The sequence below is a fragment of the Canis aureus genome, chromosome 3 (assembly GCF_053574225.1).
Source record: "Canis aureus isolate CA01 chromosome 3, VMU_Caureus_v.1.0, whole genome shotgun sequence".
NCBI lineage: Eukaryota > Metazoa > Chordata > Mammalia > Carnivora > Canidae > Canis > Canis aureus.
The window spans coordinates 74,488,122-74,510,425 of record NC_135613.1 but is presented as its reverse complement, the minus strand read 5'-3'; the positions used below and the strand labels follow the sequence as shown (position 1 = coordinate 74,510,425).

The 22,304-nt window shown below is 49.6% G+C and overlaps 1 protein-coding gene across 1 annotated transcript; it reads right to left on the bottom strand.

Annotated features, from left to right (window-relative positions):
* Positions 1-9,688: 9,688 nt before the first annotated feature.
* Positions 9,689-20,668, bottom strand: HINFP (histone H4 transcription factor). Its single transcript, XM_077893810.1, has 11 exons — positions 20,513-20,668; positions 20,055-20,326; positions 15,150-15,336; positions 13,078-13,307; positions 12,719-12,830; positions 12,391-12,543; positions 11,805-11,882; positions 11,598-11,718; positions 11,373-11,511; positions 11,157-11,281; positions 9,689-10,656 (listed from the first exon to the last, which is right to left on the bottom strand). The coding sequence occupies exons 3-11, from the start codon at positions 15,325-15,327 to the stop codon at positions 10,233-10,235; spliced, it is 1,560 nt and encodes a 519-aa protein (XP_077749936.1). The 5' UTR covers positions 15,328-15,336; positions 20,055-20,326; positions 20,513-20,668; the 3' UTR covers positions 9,689-10,232.
* Positions 20,669-22,304: the final 1,636 nt, after the last annotated feature.

Here is a 22,304-nt window from a genome sequence, read left to right as displayed (position 1 = left end):
GAGCAGGTGTGAACCCAGGACTGGGGAAGGGGGGGCGGCGGCGAAGGACCGACGTGGAGACAGTGGGGAAAGGAGAGCCGAAGTCGCTCAGTGGGGACAGGTCCGTGGATTACAAACTAGACAAGGTGGTGTGCGTATAGGGTGGGGGTGGGCACTGGGGTGCAGGTGCCATCACTCTCAACGGGCTGTGAAGCTGTTAGATGTCTGCACCATTCCCCCACCAATTTCCCTCAGTTCTGGCCCTTGAGCTCGGGCTTCCTCCAGGGATTCCCCAAACCAGATAAAAAGCTCTGAAAGCTAGAGTCTTGGGATATCCTGCTCCCCTTTCCCCAGGCCATTCCCGGCTTTCCCTAACTAGTTAAGAAGGGAAGGAGGGTGGACACTTTGGGAGAGCTTGCAAGCAGCTCCAAGGTTCAGTGGTACTTAGAACTCAGCCTGCTCCGCTACAGAAATCTTTATGTCCCCAGGCAAATTCAGGCCTTTAGGACAGGCACGCATCTGATGCTGGAGGCGCATCTGTGCCAGGGCATGAACCCAGCTCACAGACACCGCCTTTGACATCTTCTAGTACACTCGTCATTCCCTCCTTCAGCTCACGAGCCTTCAAATGCAGGTCCCAAAAACACTCCGGGGCTTTCCCCTGCTTTGCTCCTTTCTCATGTTCTCATGACCCCGCCCCCCCGCGCCTGCCCCAGCCCCAGTCTTGTAGGGGTAAGTAGGTTAGCCAGTTGAGACACGTGGCCTGAGCTTTTAAGTTCCCACCTGTCACAGAGCACAGACAGATGGGAGGGGAGGCTGCTGGTGCCACTGTCACCTCCTTACTGCAGCAGTCCAGAGGTTACTAGCAGTCAAGCCTCTCCCCTGCTCATCAGCCCCTCCTCCAGCCTCTCCACAGCCCTGAGGCTGGCGACCCCTGCAGGACATCTCCGCACTTCACCCTGCGTCTGTAAGGTTTAGTGGATTTGGGATCCAGCCCTCCCTAACTTCCCTCATCCCACGCCCCCACATTCACCACTGTTCCTCAAGATGAATGTTCTCACTCTGGTCTAGTCACCTAGACACGCCTGGAGATGGAGATGGACCCCTTCATTTTCCAATGCTATAGTATAGACTCCCCATCCCAAATGGTTGCATTTACAGAGCAATCACTGCAGACCTGGCATTGCCTAATTTAATTCTCACAATATCCTTATGAGCCAAGTGTTACAACTTCTCTTTAGAAATAAAGAAACAGAGGCATAAGGAAGGTGATTAAGCAATGCGCCCAAAAGGGCGCTTCTAGTCTGCAGCAAAGCAGGGCTTGAATTCTGAGGTCTTTGCTTTTCCCCACCTCACTCTGGGGCCTTTCAGAGCCCTATTTCCAAATGGACTGTCTCCCTCCATTTTCTGACAGGCTCTTCCATTCTTCCAACATAACCACCACATCTTAATGACGCTCCTCCCCTTTCCCTGGCATACAACTTGCCGATCCTCAGGAAAGTTTCCTGCCCTTTCTTAGAAACACCATGTCCCCTTTTCCGGACAGGCTTCACCAGTTCCAGAGACCAACATTTCTAAGTCTTCAACTAGCTTTCTATACCGTGGGATTCACACCCCACGCCCCAGAGCAGTGATCCTTCCTCTTTGGCCGTGCGTTAAGCATCATTTGGGGGCATGTCAAAAGACGTCTAGATAATACTCCAAGCCAGTTAGTCCTGATCTCTAAGGTGGGACTCAAATGTTAGTGTTTTTATTTTATTTTATTTTTTATGTTAGTGTTTTTAAAAGCTCCACAGTAGGGATGCCTGGGTGGCTCAGCGGTTAAGCGTCTGCCTTTAGCTCAAGGTGTGATCCCGGGATCTAGGATCAAGTCCCGCATCCTGCTCCCTGTGAGGAGCCTGCTTCTCCCTCTGCCTGCCTGTGTGTGTGTGTGTGCACGCGCGTCTCATGAATGTATAAATAAAATATTTTAATAAAATAAAAAAATAAAAACTAAAATAAAATAAAAGCTCCGCAGTTGACCCCTCTGGTAGAAGTCAAGATTCACTACCCTATATGAACTTTCCACTCCCTGGGTTGGAATACCCACCAGATACCCATGAAAGTCCACTCTCTTCCCTCGACCAGGCCTTCCCATGCTCTAGAATGCCCTCTCCCCATTCTGTTAGCACATCTTCCATGACCTGAATCTGGAGTTGGAGATCTGCATTCTGACCTTGATGCTTTTACTCATGCTGTGTTCTTAAGCAAATTTCCCCACCTCTCTGAGCCTCGTCCATGAACGAAAGATGACAAAAATCCTGCTGATCAGCCTCGAAAAGTTTTTATGAGGTTCAAGGGTCCAAGGGCTTGATGCCTATTCTCAAGAATAGATTACACATCCTTACTCTCCAGGTGAGACTTACCATGATTTATTTTATTTCCACTAGAAGAATCTCCCACTCCCTTGGACAGGAAACTACATTTATTGAGTGCCTATCATGTGCTAGGTGCCTAGCATAGAGATATGATCTCTGAGTAAAGAGCTAGGTCTGTATCTTTCTCCCCTGAATTCCCAGAACGTGGACCCAGAAAATACACTCAATAGATATCAGCTGACTGATGGACAGTCTAAGCAGTCCTCATGACGACTCCATGAGGTCAGTACTAGCCTCCCATGTTTCAGATAAGGAAACTGATGCTCAGAAATGTTAAATACAAGCATGACTTCACACAGTTAATGTAAGGGCTCCAGGGATCCAAATCAAGACTTAGTAATTCTAAACCATGACTTTATCTACTATGCCAATCTTCCTCATACTCTAATATTCCACTTTCCCATTTTTTAAAGTAGATCCATCTCTATCCCTATGAATAGACCTCTTCTTGTTCTCAGATATAAAACCTTTCCATTGGGCAGCCCCAGTGGCTCGGCGGTTTAGTGCCGCCTTCAGCCCAGGGTATGATCCTGGAGACCCGGGGTCAAGTCCCACGTCAGGCTCCCTGCATGGAGCCTGCTTCTCCCTCTGCCTGTCTCTCTCTCTCTCTCTCTCTCTCTCTCTCTCTCTCGTAAATAAATAAATAAATAAATAAATAAATAAATAAATAAATAAAAATTTTTTAAAAACCTTTCCATCCTTCTAGAGGCCCACTAGGACAGACCCTCCTCATTCTGGGAGATACTCCCATCACATATCCCCCAGATCAGACCTTTGATTCCCTTGAACACACACACCTACATCTCTAATTCCTAGAAGAGATCTCATAACTCAAGAGTGGTGGCTCTCAAACTTCAGAACGTATCAGAATCATCTGGAGGGCTTGTTAAAACAAATCGTTAGCTCTACTCCTAGAGTTTCTGATTCAGTATGTAGGATGGGGCCAGAGAACTTGCATCTCTAATAAATCCCTAGGTGATGCTGATGCTGCTAGTCTGGGGATCACACTTTGAGAACCATTGCTCAAGAGAACCGTCATCCGTCAATCGAGAGACCCAGAACCGCCCCCCCCCCCATCTCCTACCATGGACTTTCTTTCCCTCAGATGGACTACCTTCCCCCTTCCCCAAATAGTCCTCCTCCGTTCTCTGGGATTGATCTTTTCCTTTCTCTGGGACCTCCTCAATTCCCACCTTCCCAAGATAGAGCCTCCACCCTGTGCAGATTCCTAGACCCAGACAGTTAAGGGTTGATGCTAATTGGCTTATAAGAAGCAAGGCAGAAACAGTAAATTCCTGTCTCAGCTTAGTGCCAGGAGTTAATCTAGCAGACAGGCTGCTCTGGGCAGGGATTTGTGGGAGAAGTAGTTGGTAAGGAGCTTGGTGGACCTATGGAAAAAGGAGGGTAGCAGTGTCCTATGGGATCAGGGAAGGAACTGGACAGGAACTCTGGAACCACCTCAGTTCTGCTTCCAACGCCTCAGACCTCTCATCCACGGTGCCTCCCTTGCCCACCACACTAGTATCTCATCTTGGAAAGAATGGTTTTAAAGTGTATTTGTCAAAAGAAGGACCCTCTGCTGGCCACTGGGGGAAACACAGCCCAGAAGTGGGAATGAGGGGGCCATGAGGAGGGAGGCGGATGGAGCACCCCAAGCCCAAGGCAGGCAGTGAAGATGGGCATAGGCGCGAGTCCAGGCAGCGAAGGGGTACCTACTAGGCAGACACCCTGCTGTTGTTTTAAAATTATTCTTTTAAAACTATAAAAATACAACATACATAACAAAATCAAGCAACATTGAAGGTCATTTTAAAAGTGTAATACGGGGATGCCTGGGTGGCTCAGTTGGTTGAGGGCCTGCCTCTGGGTCAGGTCATGATCCCAGGGTCCTGCGATGGAGCCTCTGCATCGAACTCTTTGCTCGGTGGAGAGCCTGCTTCTCTCTCTGTCTGCCGCTCCCGCTGCTTGTGCTCTCTCGCTCTCTCTCTGACAAATAAATAAACATATAATATGTAGCTCTCCATCTCTCTCTTGCTATATAGTGCCTGCCATTTCCTTTTGTTATGAAGAAAATTAAGTGATCTTCAAAGTTGCAAAATGTCAAGGTTGTCTACCTAAGAGTCTTTTCCCTTCGGATCCCTCTCATTCCCCCCATCACCCCCCATCCCAACTTGTCTCCTTCCTTCCTAGAACTTGAGCTCCCTCCACCCCCCTGGCTGTGTCTTCTGCACAGAACCAGCCTCAGAGCAGATAGACGCCTGCAAGTGTTTCTGTGGGGTCATTCCCCTCGTGAGACAGGGCCCACTCCACTGGAGCGGGGGTAGAAACCCCTCTGCGGGTAAGCGTGGACTCTTCCACAGCAGTGACTTCTCTCCACTCAGCAGCCTCCTTCTTTTAGACACACCATGGACTCTGAATAGCTCCGTTAAAAAATGATCCCTTTCCGGGGCCCCTGGGTGGCACAGTCAGCTAAGCAGCCCATTCTTGACTTCGGCTCAGGTCATGATCTGAGTCCTGGGATCAAGTCCCTCATTGGGCTTTGTGCTGAGTGAGGAGCCTGCTTGGGATTCTCTCCCTCTCCCTCTCCCTCTGCAGCCCCCCTTCTCTAAAAAAAAAAAAAAAAAAAAAAGGTCCCCTTTCTGATCATAAGCTTTCCCTTCTGCTCTCTAATCTTCAGAAGTCTTATTGAAACCTCTAATGCTTTGTGGTTTTGGGGAGAGGTGCTGTTTTTTGTTTTTAAGTAAGCTCGATGTCCAGCATAGGGCTTCAACTCATGACCCCAAGATCAAGAGTCACACGTTCCACCAGCTGAGCCAGCCAGATGCCCTGGAACCTCTAGTGCTTTGATTCTAACCACTACCTTCTGGTGTCCCAGGGCCTCCCTGTCCAGTCTGCTCCAGCTGCTTTAATTACCCTGCTCCTAGGGGATGCCTGATTGCCTCAGTGGTTGAGTGTCTGCCTTCAGCTCAGGGCGTGATCCCAGGCTCCTGGGATTGAGTCCTGCATCGGGCTCTCCATAGGGAGTCTGCTTCTCCCTCTGTCTATGTCTCTGCCTCTCTCTGTGTCTCGAATGAATGAATGAATGAATGAATAAATAAATAAATAAATAAATAAATAAATAAATAAATAAAATCTTTTAAAAAATTACTCTGCTTCTTGGCTGATGCAATCCACATCCCAGCCGTGGGTCAACCCCACAGTCCGTCTTCTGTGTTTGCTCCAGGGGTGCCGGTGTCTGCTACAAAAAAGGGTCTGTAGTGAAGTTGCCGCTGCCTTATCTTGGTCTTCACCCTCAGCTGCGTCATCAGGGGATCTGTCTCACTCCTACATCTATTAATGGCAATTCTAAAACTTGACAATTCTTATAAATCCCAAAACTTTAATTCCCATTTTCTCAAGGAAATAGAGACAACCGGATGTGGAGGCCCTCTCACCCCTCCCAGCCAAACCTCCTCCCTCTAACTCAGAAAGGAGCGGAGTCTCCAGTCCTTTCCCCACTGTCATCTATCTGCTTGTCCTCTGTATTCCTTGCCCAGCCAAGAAGGGAAAATTTTCACAATCCCCGCCAACCTTCCCTCTCAGCCTCAACCCCTATTATCCAACACGAAATGGGTCTGCTCCTTTATTCCCAAAGTGCACCGTGGGGTTCCTGGTCTTGAGCAAAACTCATTCATTCATTTACCATTCCTTATACCTGTACTGATAGGTCCTAATCTTACAGAAGTGACTATTCCCCATGACCATTCCTCTCTCTCTCCTCATTTTGGGGAATCATTTGTCTTCTATACTCACTCAGTCCTTCTGTTCTTTCTGAGATTGCAGATTTGCCCCAGGTAAGAGAAAAGCAGCATTAGCTTCCACACTCCTGGGCCACTGGTCTTCTCTCCACGCACTCTCTCTTTTTTTTTTTTTTAAGATTTTATTTATTTATTAGAGAGAGAGAGAGAGAGAGAGAGAGGCAGAGGGAGAAGCAGGCTCCATGCAGGGAGCCTAACAGTGGGACTTGATCCCGGGTCTCCAGGATCACACCCTGGGCTGAAGGGGGCGCTAAACCTCTAAGCCACCGGGGCTGCCCTCTCCACATATTCCTTGAGGAAGAGTAAAACAGGTTGTCTCCTTAATCTTCAGGGACCATGATGAAACCCTAAGGCAATCAAATTAGTATGGTCCTCCTCCTCCCTCCAAAGTTCTGTTCTCACCCACCTACCTACTCATCTCTGATATCCTTCCACAAGCCTCTGGCTACTTAGATTCAATAACCTCTGACCCTGGATCCAGTGCTTTCTATGCCTGCTGAGCCGCAAATACCCAGTCCTGGAGAACTGGAATCACACCATAGCAGGCCATAATCTCTTCTGCTGTCCCCATGATCCAGAGCATGGAATTTCAAGGAAGGAAGGAAAAGAAAGAAGGAAGGAAGAAGGGAAGGAGGGAGGGAGGAAGGAAGATTGAGACCAGAATTTGATCATTAATATATACAACTGACCCTTGAACAACATGAGTTTGAATTATGCGGGTCCAACTATAAATGGATTTTTTCAATAAATACAGAACAGTACCGTAAATATTTTTCTCTTTTTTAAAGATTTCTTTATTCATTCATGAGAGACACAGAGAGGCAGAGACAGGCAGAAGGAGAAGTAGGCTCCTTGCAGAAAGCCTGATGTGGGACTTGATCCCAGATTCCAGGATCACGCCCTGAGCGGAAGGCAGACAGATGCTCAACCGCTGAGCCACCCAGGCGTCCCAAATGTATTTTCTCTTATGATTTTCTTAAAACTTTTTTTTCTAGGTTACTTTACTGTAGGAATACACAATATATAATACATGACATACAAAACATGTTAATTGACTGCTTCTGTTCTTGGTGAAGTTTCTGGTCACCAGTTAAGTTTTAGTGGAGTCAAAAGTGACACATGAATTTCCAATTCCATGGGGGAGGAGGCCGGTGCCCCTACCCCGACATTGTTCAAAGGTCAACTGTATATTTTGAAAGAAACTATGATCAGTTGGATGTCCTTATATATGCTTCATGGATCAATATTTTCTTTTTGAATTGTATATGGAAAATGGGGCACCACCATGTTTTCAAGGTTTGGAACCTTTATTTATTCATTTTTAGGTATTTTATTTGAGTGAGAAAGAGCACAAGCAGGGAGGAGAGGAAGAAGCAGGCTCACTGCTCAGCAGGAAAGCCGATACAGGGCTCAGTCCCAGGACCCTAGGATCATGATGTAAACCCAAGGCAGACACTCAACCGACCAGCCAGGTGCCCCAAGGCTTGGAGTCTTTAAAGTCTTCATCTGGTCTTAGGAGATAGGTCTCTAATGACTTGCTTTTGGGGTCTGTCTTTGGCCCTGTTCTATTCACCTTCTAACCCACCTCTTGAGGATGGGTATCAATCAAAATTTTAATAAGGACAAACAGGAGGGCCTGCTGTAAAGCCCAAGGTAACAGGTACATACGTCTGAAGTGAAGGGGCATGACTCGGGCAATAACAAAATATGTAAAGACAGGGGTTCTAGGAGGCAGTGGCTTCACATAAATTGAGAGCATGATGTAACCACCAAAACACAGGCCTAAAAGAGGCAGGAGTGGAGAGGGCCCTAAGTTACAGGGCAAGAGAAGATAGAGAAGAAACTCAGGGTCCTTAGCCCAAAGAAGCCTCAGCTGTCTTCAACTAGTGGAAGACATGCTGGGAGAAGCATATTACGCTTGTTTAGTGGAGGACAGGGTGTAGGTGGCAAAATCAGCACAGGATCCTGGAGGGGTGAGCCTGGAAACCCAGTGACTTTGCTGATGCTTTTTTTTTTTTTTTTTTAAGATTTATTTATTTATTCATGAGAGACAGAGAGAGAGAGAGAGAGAGAGGTGGAGGGAGAAGCAGGCTCCATGCAGGAAGCCGGCTGTGGGACTCGATCCTGGAACTCCAGGATCACGCCCCAAGCCAAAGGCAGACGCTCAACCACTGAGCCACCCAGGCATCCCTGCTGATGCAGTTTCAATCCACATTTCTGCTCTCCTCCACACTGCTTCTCCCCATAGAGCCAATGTCAATATCTACATGGACACAGCCTTAAAGCCCTCCTTTATTTCTTGCCTGGATTCTCGCAGCAGCCCCCTAACTTCTCTGCTTGCAGTCTCTCACTTTTCCAACATGTATGCCCAATCACTAGCAGCATCACCATCACAAACCTGACATGGCCCTTCAGGGAGGCCTGGCCTGCCTGCCCGGTCTCGTCTCTCCCCATGGCTACTGCCCTCTATGCTGCAGACCATGACATACTCCTTCAGCTTTACAGACCTTCTACCTAGAGTGACCTGTCCACACCTTGGTACACAGTAGCTCTAACCACTTCCCAGATGAAGCCTTTCCTGATCCCTCGCCCACATAATACTGTCTCCTCCTATTTCAAGCCTCAATGAACCCTGCTAGGCTTCTCACTCTGCTCCTTTAGATCTTGCCTTGCCTCAGTAGCACGTCTCTTCAGGGCAGGTCCTGGGTTTTACTCATCTTTGTATCTTTAGTACCTGCCAAAGTGCCTGGACTATACAGGAGGAACTCAGTAAATGGATGATGGAATTAATGAAGAGATTTTTCTTTCCTGAACTCTTCCTGCAATAGGCACAGTTTTTGTGACAAGAATTCAACTCAGTCCTTTCTGCTCAACTAGGACCCGAGGTACATACTTGACCTCTCCAGAGTGGCAGCGACCCTAAGAATGGACACATTCCATTCTTAGCTAAGAAGTGGCTAGATGGGGCAAAAGAAATGGTTATCTCAGAGGGTTTCAACTTCTTTGAGAATCTAGTAAAGAACAGGCCCTTTTCTGGGAAAATGTACAGACACACTATTTCCTAACCTGGTACCTAAACAAAGAGTACCTGCCACTCCCTAGGGCCTCATAATCCACCTTCTCTGCCCCCTCCCCGCTCCCAGGCTTCCCTCCCAGTCCCACAGGTAAAGAACCCCTACCCCAGAGGCACCGGAAATCTACCCAGGACTCAGAGGGTACGGCTGTGGCCAGGTGCGCTGCCTTCCTGACGAGCCCCACTCATGCATTCTGGAGTGCTACTTCTGCCCACCCATGGCCCTCTGTGGACGTGGCAGATGCTCTGAGAAGAAATGGACAAGTTTCACCAAGGGGGTGAGGGGAGGGGAACAAGAGGGTAGTTAAAAAAGAAAAAAACCCTCACTCAAAGGAGAACAAGCCTGACTATTCAGCTCCTCTCTGGGCAGCTGTGTCTCCTATCTAGTCAACAGCCACCAAACATAAGGAAGAAAAAATGAGTAACTGCCGAAGTGTTTCTTTTATTACCCAAACAACTGTTACACGTACACTCAGTGCCTCCACTCCCTTCCCTGAGGATAACCAGGAAAGTCCTTGGGGTTGTAGGAGCCCTTCAGAGGGAAAGGACTGCCTGGTTCACGCTGCCTTGGCCAGTTGTGAGGAAGAGGCCCTTGCAGGGACCAGTCACGTGGCACCCCTGGACCTACAGACCTCTAAAGATGGGAATAGGTGTGAACGGACAGAGGATTTTAGTCACCATTTCAGCAGGACTAGGGGGTGATAGCCCCTCTACAAGAACACACACAACCAGGACATCCCTCTCAAAGAATCCAAACTCCTCAGGATCCCCACAAAACGTGGTCTGGCAGACAAGGGAAGTCTTTAGAGTCTGCTGAATGATGCAACCTGGGTCCCAAGTGCACTGCACTGCTCTTGGCACCACTCTTAAAGGCATCCATTGGCAGGGGCTGCCCATGAGGGGCACTGCCACCAGCCTGGCTCAAAACCTAGGGTCTGGGCTGGAAATGGTCGGGCTCCGCTGCCTTCACACCATCCGGACTTCTGGCTCCTCGGCTATTCCCTGAAGCTTTTCTATGATGTCCTCTGAGGGGGGCTCAGGGGCTGGAGGGGGCTCTCCTAGGGCTTCAGACAGCACATAATAGACAATCTCTTGTTCGCCTTGGGCGTTGGTCTGATTCACCACATGGATGATGGGGCTGGGAGTGTCTGGAGAGGCCGAGAGGCCTGTCCCCTCACTGCTCCCGCCCTCCTCTTCCTCTTCAGCTTCCTCCTGGGCTCCTGGCTCCCCTGGCACTGCTTCGAGAATGATGCCCTGCAGGCTGCTCTCGTTCAGTGAGGCTCCCAGGCCTGATCCCTCCTGCGGCTGCCGCAGCAGCTGCTGTGTCAGCTCCACACTCTCATAGCGAACTAGCTGCAGCCGCATGTAACCATCTTCATGCTCCTTGTACCTGGTGGGGCAGGAGCACAGAGGGCAGCAACCACACGCATGGGGCTGCCTAGCGTCCGGGAGACTGGTAGGGTAAGGGACAGATGGATGGGACAAGCTCTGGGATTTTAAGTGATAGGAACTGAAGACCAAAAAGGTCTTGATGAGAATATGCAACAGAAAGAACGGAAGGAGCATTACTCAAAATGGAAAATCCTGTAGAAACTTGGGGTGGGGTGGGGAAAAAGAAATGATCTGTGCTGGAGGGTGGGAGTGTCACAGGATTTATGAGATGGCCATGGAACTAAATTAGGACCCTGAGGCCCTAGCTCTGGTTCTGCTGCAGGGATTTGGCGCCACACTCAAAATTCAAAAAAATCATCTTTGCTCCATAACTTATCCTCTGGTTCCTCAAGCCTGAACGGAGACGGTGGGTTTTTAACGCATTGCAAACATGGGGACTGGGAGGGGAGGGGGAGCACAGGAAGGTTTGTGAATCTAGAGGGCAGGGCTGAGACATACCGAAAACGGGGGTGCCCTGAGGGCCACTTGAACTGGTGCTTCTCACGAAGATGCACAGTGAGGTTGTTGCCCCTCGTGAAGCATTTGTCACACACGTGACACTTGTACCTGGGCTCTGAGTCTCCCTGACAGTGAGGGGAGGGAGAGGGAGATCAGGTCTGCATCTTGGGTTCCCCCCACCTTCACCAGCCCCCTCCCACCAAAAGCCCCACTCACTTCATGCACTTTCCGGTAATGGGACTTGATAGAGCAGAGGGACCGTGCACTGAAGCTGCAGTTCTCGAAATCACACCTGTAGGCTGGCTCCTTGCTGTGAGTATCCAGGTGCTTCCTCAGGTCAATCAGGTTCTTGCAGCTGCAGGGAGAGGTCAGGAGGGCCTGGAGGGCACAGGGAATGGTGGGGTGCCAGTTCTCGGATGTCCAGCCCCTGGCTCCCCTTACCTGTAGTCACAACAGTCACATTTGAAGGGCCGGTCTTCGCTGTGGCGAAAACGCATGTGGTTTCGGAGGGAGGATGGCAGCGGACAAGTCATATCACACAGGGGGCACTTATAGTGATTCACTGAGAGAAGCAGAGAGGAGGCTGTGATCACAGGCCTAGCGGAAACCGGAAAAGTGGGCCAGGAGCACGGGACTCCGGCTACTCACCGTGGTTGCGCATATGGTCCCGCAACAGCCGCTCCGTGGCAAATCTCTTGGAGCAGTGAGAGCACTGGAAGCGTTGCTCTGGGTTGGGGGAGGAGGCAGGCAGAAGACAGGGTGGGCTGCAGGGGGATGGCGTTGAGGCAGAGAGAACAAGCCCCGGGAGAGGGGAACCGCCCACGAAAGGGGGAGCTTAAGAACTCAGGATGGACACAGTACCACTGAAGGAGCAGGGGGCTTGGGAGTCAAGAACCTGGATTAGAAGCCCTGTCTGACCCCTAACTGGCTATGCAATCTCAGGTGGATGATTTAACCTGAGACTCAGTTTCTTTATCTGCAGAAAGGGGGATGAGAAGCACCTCATAGGGCTGTGAGGGGTCACTGCAAAAGGAGATACAATGCACAGCAAGCACTGAATAACATCTAATGACTCTTGGTCAGCCAAGGCTGTGGCAGGTTACCGAGCCCTCGGGGTAGATGCGGCTAAGCTGCAGATGTCTTCCAAGGCCCCCTTTTCCTGGGAACATGCCCTGAACCCCCACCCCAAGCAGGAGAGCCTGCCCCCACACCCCTTTCCTCTCAGACTGCTTACGATCCAAAGAGGTCTGGCGACGGATGTGATCTAAGAACTTGGTGTTGTTGGCAAACATGCCCCCGCAGGTGGGACAGGCCACCACCTTCTCCTGGGTATGGCTGCGGAGGTGCTCTCGAAGCTTACGGCAGTCCTTGAAGGTACAGGTACAGCCTGGGAAGGAAGGCCCAGTCACGCTCCAGCCACGAGCCCCTAGAGCAGGTTCTGGTGCCAAGTCTCTAGCCAGCAGCCAACCTTACCCCATGGGCCTGGGCCCAGACCTGACTGCCCTCTGCCCTTAGCAACCCCAGGAGTTCTTAGAAGACCAAAAGTTAAGGAGCGGCCCTACCTTTCCAGCCGCACAGGACCACATGGTTGTCCTTGCCGACTGCTTGGTATTCACAGCACAGGCTGTGCGCTTCCACGTGCCGATAAAACCATTCAGGATTGTCGAAGGAACTCTGTGCCAGGAGCAACTTGGCGTAAGAACTGAGAGGAGCTTTTATCCCTACATGTCCAAAGTGGAGGCTACTTGGCTGTCTGCCAGATTAAGTTGGTGGGGATGCACAAGTTTGAGCAAGGGAGCTACCTGGAAATGAGGCCAATGGGAACCTGGCATACATAGGGCACATCCCTCAGAGGGTCAGGGCATCTTGAGCTAAGTTCCCCAACTTCCTTGCACCCCTATTCCCAGAGCTGCCTGCTGACCTCACAGTGTTCCCACAGACACAGGAAGTGGTCAGGGATGTCAGGGATGATGTTGCGGCTCTGGAAGTCCAGGATGCAGGGGCTGAGGTTGGCCTGGCTCTGCAGGGCTTGCAGCCCCCACTGCTTCAGCTTGGTGTGGTAGCAGTGGAAGTAGACGTGGCGGATGAGGTCAGCCGAACTGTCCATGGAACAGAAGCCACACTCCTGCCACAGACAGGAGAATTCTTCCTCTGCAAAAGGGAATTTAGAGGAGCCTGATATCTTCCAAAGCTCAGCTCTCCTTCTATCTGTAGCATTTAGCAGTGAGAAAGGAGGCAGAAACCTGACTCAGTTACTGCGGAGTACCAGCATTTAACAACCATCGATCATATACACCAGGCACTGGGGATCTAACAAGTAAAAAGAGTCCCAGTCCTTGCCCTCGTAACAGCTTTCAGTCATGAAGAAAAAACAATAATCAAGTAATTCACACTTATAAATATAAAACTACAGCCAGTCATGAGTTCTATGAAAGGAGTGGCGGTCCCGGGCACTATAACATCACCAATCAGAGGTCATGTGATGTACACAGAGATGACTTGGAAGTGACCCTGTGTTGAGATGTGAAGGGCGAGGAGTGTCTATAAACTAGAGGGAGAAGCGTGGTTGAGGCAGAGGGAAGGTTGTGCGCAAAGCTCAGTGCCAAAAACTCACAGACAGTAGGTGTGGCTGGTATGTGCTAGTAGCTCTGGGTTCTGCTGCTGCCTCCCAGCCTGGGACACCTCCCACTCCTTCCTTCAGATCACAGGCTTTCTTTCTTTCCCCCATACTCTTCCTGAGACCTATCCTCTCTAGGAAAGCCATAGAGTGCTGCAGTCTACTGCCTAGCTCTCAATTATTTTTCTTTCAGCACGTATTGAATTCTTTATAGGGGTTTACTTGTTTTAAAAAGTAAGTACTTTTAAAAAAATATAGGGGGCGCCTGGGTGGCTCAGCTGGTTGAGCGTCCAACTCTTAATCTTGATTTCACAGTTGTGAGTTCGAGCCCCACAATGGGCTCTGTGCTAGGCATGGAGCTTACTTTGAGAATATATATATATGTATGTAAAATATATCTCTTTTGTATATATATAATTTGACTTCTAAAACTATTACTTATGGTTCATATAGTCACTAGACTTGAAACAGAATTTCAGATAGGGGAAAGAGAGCTGCCTCTGTACTTTCTGTAGAATGGAGTTCTTTCTTTCTTTACTTTTTATTATTATTTTTTTTAGAACAGAGTTTTTTAAACTGTGTTGTGACCTATTAGTGACTGAAAAAATCAATTTAGGGGATAGCAAACCAATTTTTTTTAAAGGAGGTTCCATGCCCAACGTGGGGCTTGAACTCACGACCTTAAGAGTCGCATGCTCTGCTGACTGAGCCAGCCAGATACAACCTCCCCCATTTTTTTTTAAATGAAAAAGAACAAGACCGAACACTTCAGAGAGCATTTAATAAAGGCAGGTATTGTTTCAAGTACTTTTTAACTTTTGTGCATGGGGTTGGGATGTGAAATATATTCCTAAATGGTAGTTGCAGTATAGAAAAATTTGAGAAGCATTACCAGAGAATCAAAAAAACAGGTTGTTGACAGCTTGTACATGATCCTTTTAAAGAATAAAATTAAAATAAATAAAATTAAAATAAAATGATCAGGGATCCCTGGGTGGCTCAGCGATTTGGCGCCTGCCTTTGGCCCAGGGTGTGATCCTGGAGACCCAGGATCGAGTCCCGTGTCGGGCTCCCTGCATGGAGCCTGCTTCTCCCTCTGCCTGTGTCTCTGCCTATCTCTCTGTGTGTCTATAATGAATAAATAAATAAATAAATCTTTAAAAAAATCATCTTTATCTAACGTACATATGTATGCAAAGACATCAAAAGAATGTTCACCAAAGTACTGTCAATAATTGTCTTTTGATGGCAGGCTGGCAGATTTCACACACCCTGCTGAATCGGTTTTCTGTAAGGAGTCTACAATGTTTTTATAAGTAAAAAAACAGCACAATTAGGAAAGTCAGATTTTTCCCCTTCCTGTCCTGCTCTCTTACCAAGTGGGTCCTCATCGTCATCTTCCTCCTCCTCCCCGGAGCCATGCAGGTGCTGCCGGAGGTGCTGAGTGACGTGTTCACAGAACTCCTCCATGGCCGAACACACAAAGGAGCAGGACCCCCACTCGCACTGGAGCCCCAGGTTCTCCTTTCGGGGGACTTTCCCTGGGGGCGGCATGCCTTCATCCTAGCAGAGGAAGATAACCGCGGCTGCAAGGATTTCCACTGAGGGCCACTGGGATGATGAACGGCTATACAGCCAGCCTGCCAACAATTAGCAGGCGTTTCCTCCTGTGACCCACAAAAAACTGCTACCCCAGTTCAGCTCCTCAAATCCCTGGAAGCTGTCTGGGGTTCTTGCGAAGGGAAAACACACACTAACAGTATTGAGTGTGTGCCAGGTATGAGCTAAGAACTTGAACAGCTGATTTCTCACCAAGCTTAGGAGCAAAGGGCCGAGGAGGAATTGCTTATTCCAATGGGATGCAGAACCGTGTGCAGAGGTTCAAAGGGATGGCTTTGGACAAGAAACAGACTTCAAATCCAGACTCTTGTGCCCACGACCTACTAGCTGTGTGACCGTGGCCAAGGAACTTCACCCTTCTAATCCTTAACATCCTTAGCTTGGAAATGAGATAACAAAACTCTCTGTCTTTAATTTCACTTCCTATGGGTCGAGCACCATACTAAGCACATTACCGGATGTCACTGAATTTCCAACCCCACTCTAGGAGAGAAGTACTATTTTTAATTTGATGGACAGATAAGAACTTCAGGTTCAGAGAGGTCAACTGTTTTGCTCAAGGCCACACACTAGCGGTGTGGTGGGGTCACATCAGGCTGACTCCAAAGTCCATATTCTTTCCAACCTGCTCGGTAGAAGCTCTTTATCTCTTACTGCATCCCGTCCAAGTCCCCACCAGGCTTTCAAACCACCATACAGTCTGCCTTTGCCTACTCTGCCTAACCTACCCCGTGGCTACTCACCACCCCCCTAACATCCTCTGGACTAAAACTTCCAGGTGACCCTGAACAATACAGATTTGAACTGCACGGGTCCTCCCTTATATGAAGAGTTTTGCAATACTTTTCAAACACATTGGAAAGCTTTTTGGAGGTTTGCAACAATTTGAAAAAATTCGCAGAGGAACTATGTAGTCCAGAAATATCTGAAGAACTAAGAAAAAGTTAGGTATCTAACGAATACACAAATACTAGTCTACTTTAGAATACTATTATTATTTACAATTTATTATCTATTTAGTATTTACTACTGTAAAATATACACAAATCTATTATTTAAAGTTAAAATGTGGGGCACCTGGTAACTCAGTTGGTTAAACGTCTGCCTTCGACTCAAGTCATGATCTCAGGGACCTGGGACCGAGTCCCGCATCAAGTCCCTGCTCAGCTGGGAGTCTGCTTTTCCTGCCCTCTCTCTCTACTCTGTTCTCAAATAAATAAATAAAATATATTTTTTTAAAAAGTTAAAATTTATCAGGGTGCCTGGTTGGCTCAGTCAGTAGAGCATACTCTCTTGATCTCAGGGTCATGAGTTTAAGCCCCACACTGGGTGTATATTACTTTTAAAAATTAATTTAAAAAGTTAAAATTTATCAAAGCTTACACACACACTTACAGACTACATTATCCTTTCATTTTTGATGTCTAGTGTTAGTAATACGTACAATATCTGCAGTGTTTCGTTTCATATAAGACAATATTGATGTAGGTGCTGACAACAGGATTCATCTTACAAAGAAGCCACATAAACTCAGTTTGATACAGTACTATAAATGTTTCTCTTATGACTTTCTAACATTTCTTTTCTCTAGATCACTTTATTGTAATAATGTAACACATAGTACATATACAGAACATGTTAATCAATTATGTTAATTAAAGGTAAGGCTTCTGGTCAACAGTAGAGCTATTAATAGTTAAGTTTGAGAGAGTCAAAAGTTACACATTAGGGGCTCCTAACTGGCTCAGTCTGTGGATCTCCGGGTTATAGGTTCTAGCCCTATGTTGAGTGATGAGATTACGTCAAAATAAAACCTTTAAAAACAAAAACAAGGGCATATGGGTAGCTCAGTCGATTAAACATCTGCCTTCAGCTCAGGTCATGATCCCAGGTTAGTGCCCCACTGCCCCACGTTGGGCTCTCTGCTCAGCGGGAAGCCTGCCTCTCCCTCAGCCTGCTGCTCCCTCTGCTTTGGCACACACACGTGCTCTATCAAATAAGTAAATAAAATCTTTAAAACAAAAACAAAAAAAAGTTATATGTGGATTTTTGCACGAGGGCTGGCACCCTCAACTCTGCCAAGTTGTTCAAGGGTCAAATGTAGGTTCCATTTGAACATAAGAAGCCGTTATCAGGCAGCCCTGGTGGCTCAGCAGTTTAGGGCCGCCTTCAGCCCAGGGCGTGATCCTGGAGACCTGGGATCGAGTCCCACACTGGGCTCCCTGCATGGAGCCTGCTTCTCTGCCTATGTCTCTCTGCCTCTCTCTCCCTGTGTCTCTCATGAATAAATTAATTAATAAATAAATAAATAAATAAATAAATAGGAAGCAAAATTAGAAGAAACTGCAGGTTCTCCATCTTTAAAAAAAAAGAAAAGATTTTATATATTTATTCATGAAACACACAGAGAGGTAAAGACATAGGCAGAGGGAGAAGCAGGCTCCTGCAGGGAGCCTGATGTTGGACTCGATCCCAGGACCCCAGGATCACGACCTGAGCCAAAAGCAGATGCTCAACCACTGAGCCACCCAGGTGCCCTGCAGGTTCTCCGTATTTACTATGCATACAAATGCAGAGTTCTCCAGTCTCTTCTTCGGGACACTCAGGGTGAAGCCTAGAAATCCGCCCATTTACCTTAGCACCCCAGTTCTGATGCAGGCTTGGAACAATAAAGAACAGCTCCCCTCATTACAGTAGAATGGCAGATGAGAACACTGAACGCAAAAATCTAGGGTGAGAGAGAACCCTAAGAGGCCTTGACTCTGCCCCTTGAGTGTACTGGATGATGTTCACTGATGGCTGCTGCCCCTGCTGTGGTGGAGCCTGGGAGAGAGATGGGCATTGCTCTACCTGAGTGGGACTCTAATACTGAGAGGAAAAATAAGTATCTGAAATCCTTCATGCCTACAAGTACAGGAACCTGATAGACCAAACCGCTTATCAGAGAAACGCTTTTTAAATCTACAGCCTCTAGGACGCCTGGGTGGCTCAGTGGTTGGGCAGCTGCCTTTGGCTCGGGTCGTGATCCCGGGTCTGGGATCGAGTCCTGCATCGGGCTCCTGCAAGGAGCCTGCTTCTCCCTCTGCCTGTGTCTCTGCCTCTCTCATGAATAAATAAATCTTAAAAAAAAAAAAAAAAAAAAAAAAAATCCACAGCTTCTTCTCCTGGAAGAAGCCAGTCAACTTTGACACCTTGTTGTATACATGGGGTTGCTGGGCTGCTCTAGATGAACAGTGAACCCTATCAGGAAAAAAATACTGACTACTTTTATGATATTGGGGTAGGAAAAGCAGGGAAAGCCTAAGTCAGACATAATACCCCAAACCTCCTCTCTCTCCTACCTACAGGATCAAGTCCACTTAGTACCTCATACAAGGCTCTTCTCCAACTGGCCTCAATTTACCTCAAGTTTCCGGTCTCAATTATTTTACTCTGCCTAGAATGATATAACAATAAGTATCTAGGGTAGGCAAGGCACTGTTCTACGTATATAAAAACTCATTAATACAACAATCTACCTATTGAGGCAGGTACCATCATCATCCCACTTCACAAATGAGGAAATGTGCCTTGCTAGGTGAAGTAATTTACCTAAGGCCACAAAGCTAGGAAGTGATGGAGACAGAATTCAAAGCCAGGGAGTCTGGCTCCACTTTCCTCCTACATCTGCCATTTCATCTCTCCTGGTCTGATTCCTTCCTCCCCACAGACTTCATATCTGCATACACAATACCCCAAGCATGTTTTATTAAGTAGTTACTCTGTTGGCTTCTTCCAATACACTGTAAGCTCCTTGATAGCCTTGCCAGTGCCCCGTTCATTTTTTTTTTTTTTAAGATTTTATTATTCATGAGACACACAGAAAGAGAGAGAGGGGCAGAGACACAGGCAGAGGGAGAAGCAGGCTCCATGCAGGATGCCGGATGCAGGACTCGATCCTGGGACTCCAGGATCATGCCCTGGGTCGAAGGCAGGCACCAAACCGCTGGGCCACCCAGGGATCCCCCCCTCTCCAGTTCTAATTTCAGGGTCAGCACATCCTAATACAAACTCTCTTAATGTTTAAGTAAATCTAGTGCTCGCTTTGGGAGCACATACACTAAAACAAAACAAACCTAACTTTAAGTGAATCTATTACTTGTTACTTTACTTTTTGGATAAAAAACCTAGCTTCTCTGAGCACCCCCCTCTTTTTTTTTTTTTTTTAACATAAAACGGGACGCTAATATCACAACTGGTGATGGATTCAACAGACCTGGTTAGAAAGCTCCAACATTTAATAGCTGTGGGGCCTGGGGCAGGTTACTGAAGCCTCACTTTTCCATGCAGCAGGGGAATCATTAAGCCCGCCTCACTGATTTATGGACTAACTCAGGTAATGGATATTAAAATGCTTAGCAAGACACCCCCCTAGAACTCAACAAGTGTGAGCTATTCGTACCCTTGCTTCTGAGGGTAAGACGATCTAAGCAGAATTCTACAAAATGTCAAGGAAAAGGACAACCTGGGGGATTCCTAGCACTTCTTTTCACCTGGAGTCACAGTAACAAGCAATCAGCAGACATCTATGAATATATATTTTAACGCAAGGCACCGAATTAACTCTAAAACGATATTCAAGAAAAGAAGGGACCTATGTCCTGAACCTCCTGAGGACTCACAATTTGGCCAGAGAGAGGGCTCTGACGGGTGAAGACCACCGCCCACACAAAGCGCCGATGAGGAGGTCAGGTCAGGAAAATCCCAGCGCAGGGGCGACGCGCGGAAGACCAGCCCTAGGCCGCGGGGCCCGGGCCCTCGAAACGCCAGCAGAACTGGAGAAGGCAGGGGCCCGTCCGGGCAGGAAGACCTCTCCCTCGCAGCCCCGCCGCCGTCCCGGAGTCCTTCCCCCACTGAGGCGTGGCGGTGACCGAGTCTCAGCAGCAGCGCAGCCCTAGACGAGAAAGCACGGAGGTTCGAGCCGGCGTCAGGGGCCGGCGGCCCTGCAGGCGCCGGGCAGACCAACGTGGCCGAGCTGCCAGAGGGGGCCTGGCCGAGGTGGCCGGAGAAGAGCCCGGCCCCGGCGGCCCGCTCCGAGCGCACCACGCCGCCGCCCGCGGACGCCCGGAGCCCAGCTCACCGTCCCTCCGCCGCCGGCTCTCCCCGGCTCTTCCCACCTCGGCCCATCTCCGGAAGGCCGCTTGAGCGACGGCCAACGACAACCAATCGCCGCTCTCGGATCCCTCTCTCAGCCAATGGCCGCTGCGACTGACGGAGCCGTACGCGGCCAAAATACGGAAGGGGCGGGAGTAAGGAGCGGCGGGCTGCGGGCCAGGCAACGAGGCTGGCGCCGCGGGGCTCCTGGCGGGGCGTGGGCTGGGATCCAAGGCCCCGGGTTCCCCCTACTGCGCAGGCTCCGCGCTCGGCACCCACTGGGCCTGCGCGGGGCTCGGGCTGCGTGCCGCGCGGGGTCTCTCCTACCTCGCGTCGCGGCGGGGGAGCGCAGGGAGGAGGCGGAGCCGGAGGCGGGGGCGCAGAGGGAGCGCAGGGAGGAGGCGGAGGCGGGGGCGCAGGGGGAGCGCAGGGAGAAGGCGGAGCCGGAGGCGGGGGCGCAGGGAGGAGTAGGAGCCGGAGGCGGGGGCGCAGGGAGGAGGCGGAGGCGGGGGCGCAGGGAGGAGGCGGAGCCGGAGGCGGGGGCGCAGGGGGAGCGCAGGCAGGAGTCGGAGCCGGAGGCGGGGGCGCAGGGGGAGCGCTGGGAGGAGGCGGGGGCGCAGGGAGAGCTCAGGGAGGAGGCGGAGCCCGAGGCGCAGGGGGAGCGCAGGAGGGAGGCGGAGCCGGAGGCGGGGGGGCAGGGGGAGCGCAGGCAGGAGGCGGAGCCGGAGGCGGGGGCGGCGGCGTGCGACGCTGCGTGAGCTGGGCTGTCCGCCCCTCCCGACCCACCTTGGCGTCCTTCCTTCATCCTTCACCCTCTTACTCTGATCTCTTCAATATCGGTTTTCCCGGGCCGTCTTCTCTGCCCCCCCCCCCACACACACACCTCTCCTCTTCCCGGGCTCGGGGAGCAACCACGTTACCCATCCACGCCTTCAAGTCACAAACCCATTGGTCCTCCCTGATCGATTCCTCCCTCATCCGCTACCTACGATCCTCCGCCTGTGGGTTTTACCCCCTTAGACACAGGAGCTCTCAAATTCACACACACACACACACACACACACACACACACACCCCTATCCTTCGCCGCCCCCTCGTAAGTCTACTCAGGACGTCCAGCCCGCGCTCTACGCTGGTTCCATTGCGTGCACTCCTGCTTCCCTCCAAGCCATTATCTCCAGGGAGATCCGATTAAACCACCACCCCGCTTTAAACACTTCAAGGCATTCTGCGGCCTCAAGGCCAAAACCCTTCGGCATCTGAGTCCTGCATACTTCACTACTTGCCCTCACTTTCAGCTCTCCAGCCCCGAGTTTTTCTTTCTTTCTTCTTTATTTAAGATTTTATGTATTTATTCATGAGAGGTAGAGGGAGACGCCTCTCATGAATAAATGAGATCCCTGCGGGGGGCCGGATGGGGGGGCCCCATTCCAGGACCCCAAATCGCGACCTGAACTGAAGGCAGATACTCGATCACTTAAACCACCCAGGTGCCCCCAGCCCCGAGGTTCTTTCAGATTCTGCACCACACCAAGCTGCTTTTTATCTTTCCTGCCTTGTTCTTGCTGTTTCCTCTGCCTGGTGCCATCTCCCCCTTCCCTCCCTCTGACATGTTTTTGACTGACTCCTACTCAGTCTTCTGGTCTCAGTGAAGATGCTTTTTTTCTTCCCCCAAGAAGTCTTCCAGTAAGGGAGGGCAGGAATTGTATATGTTCTTCACCTTCATGACTTCATTACTTAGCCTAGGGGCTGAAACATGAAGGGTTCAAGACGTATTT

Coding starts and splice junctions, on each gene's coding strand:
- HINFP (XM_077893810.1), bottom strand. CDS start 15,327: ATGCCGCCCCCAGGGAAAGTCCCCCGAAAGGAGAACCTGGGGCTCCAG. Junction 11,719..11,804: donor GGACCATATGCGCAACCACG/GTGAGTAGCCGG, acceptor TGCTTCTCTCAG/TGAATCACTATAAGTGCCCC. Junction 11,282..11,372: donor ATTACCGGAAAGTGCATGAA/GTGAGTGGGGCT, acceptor CCTCACTGTCAG/GGAGACTCAGAGCCCAGGTA.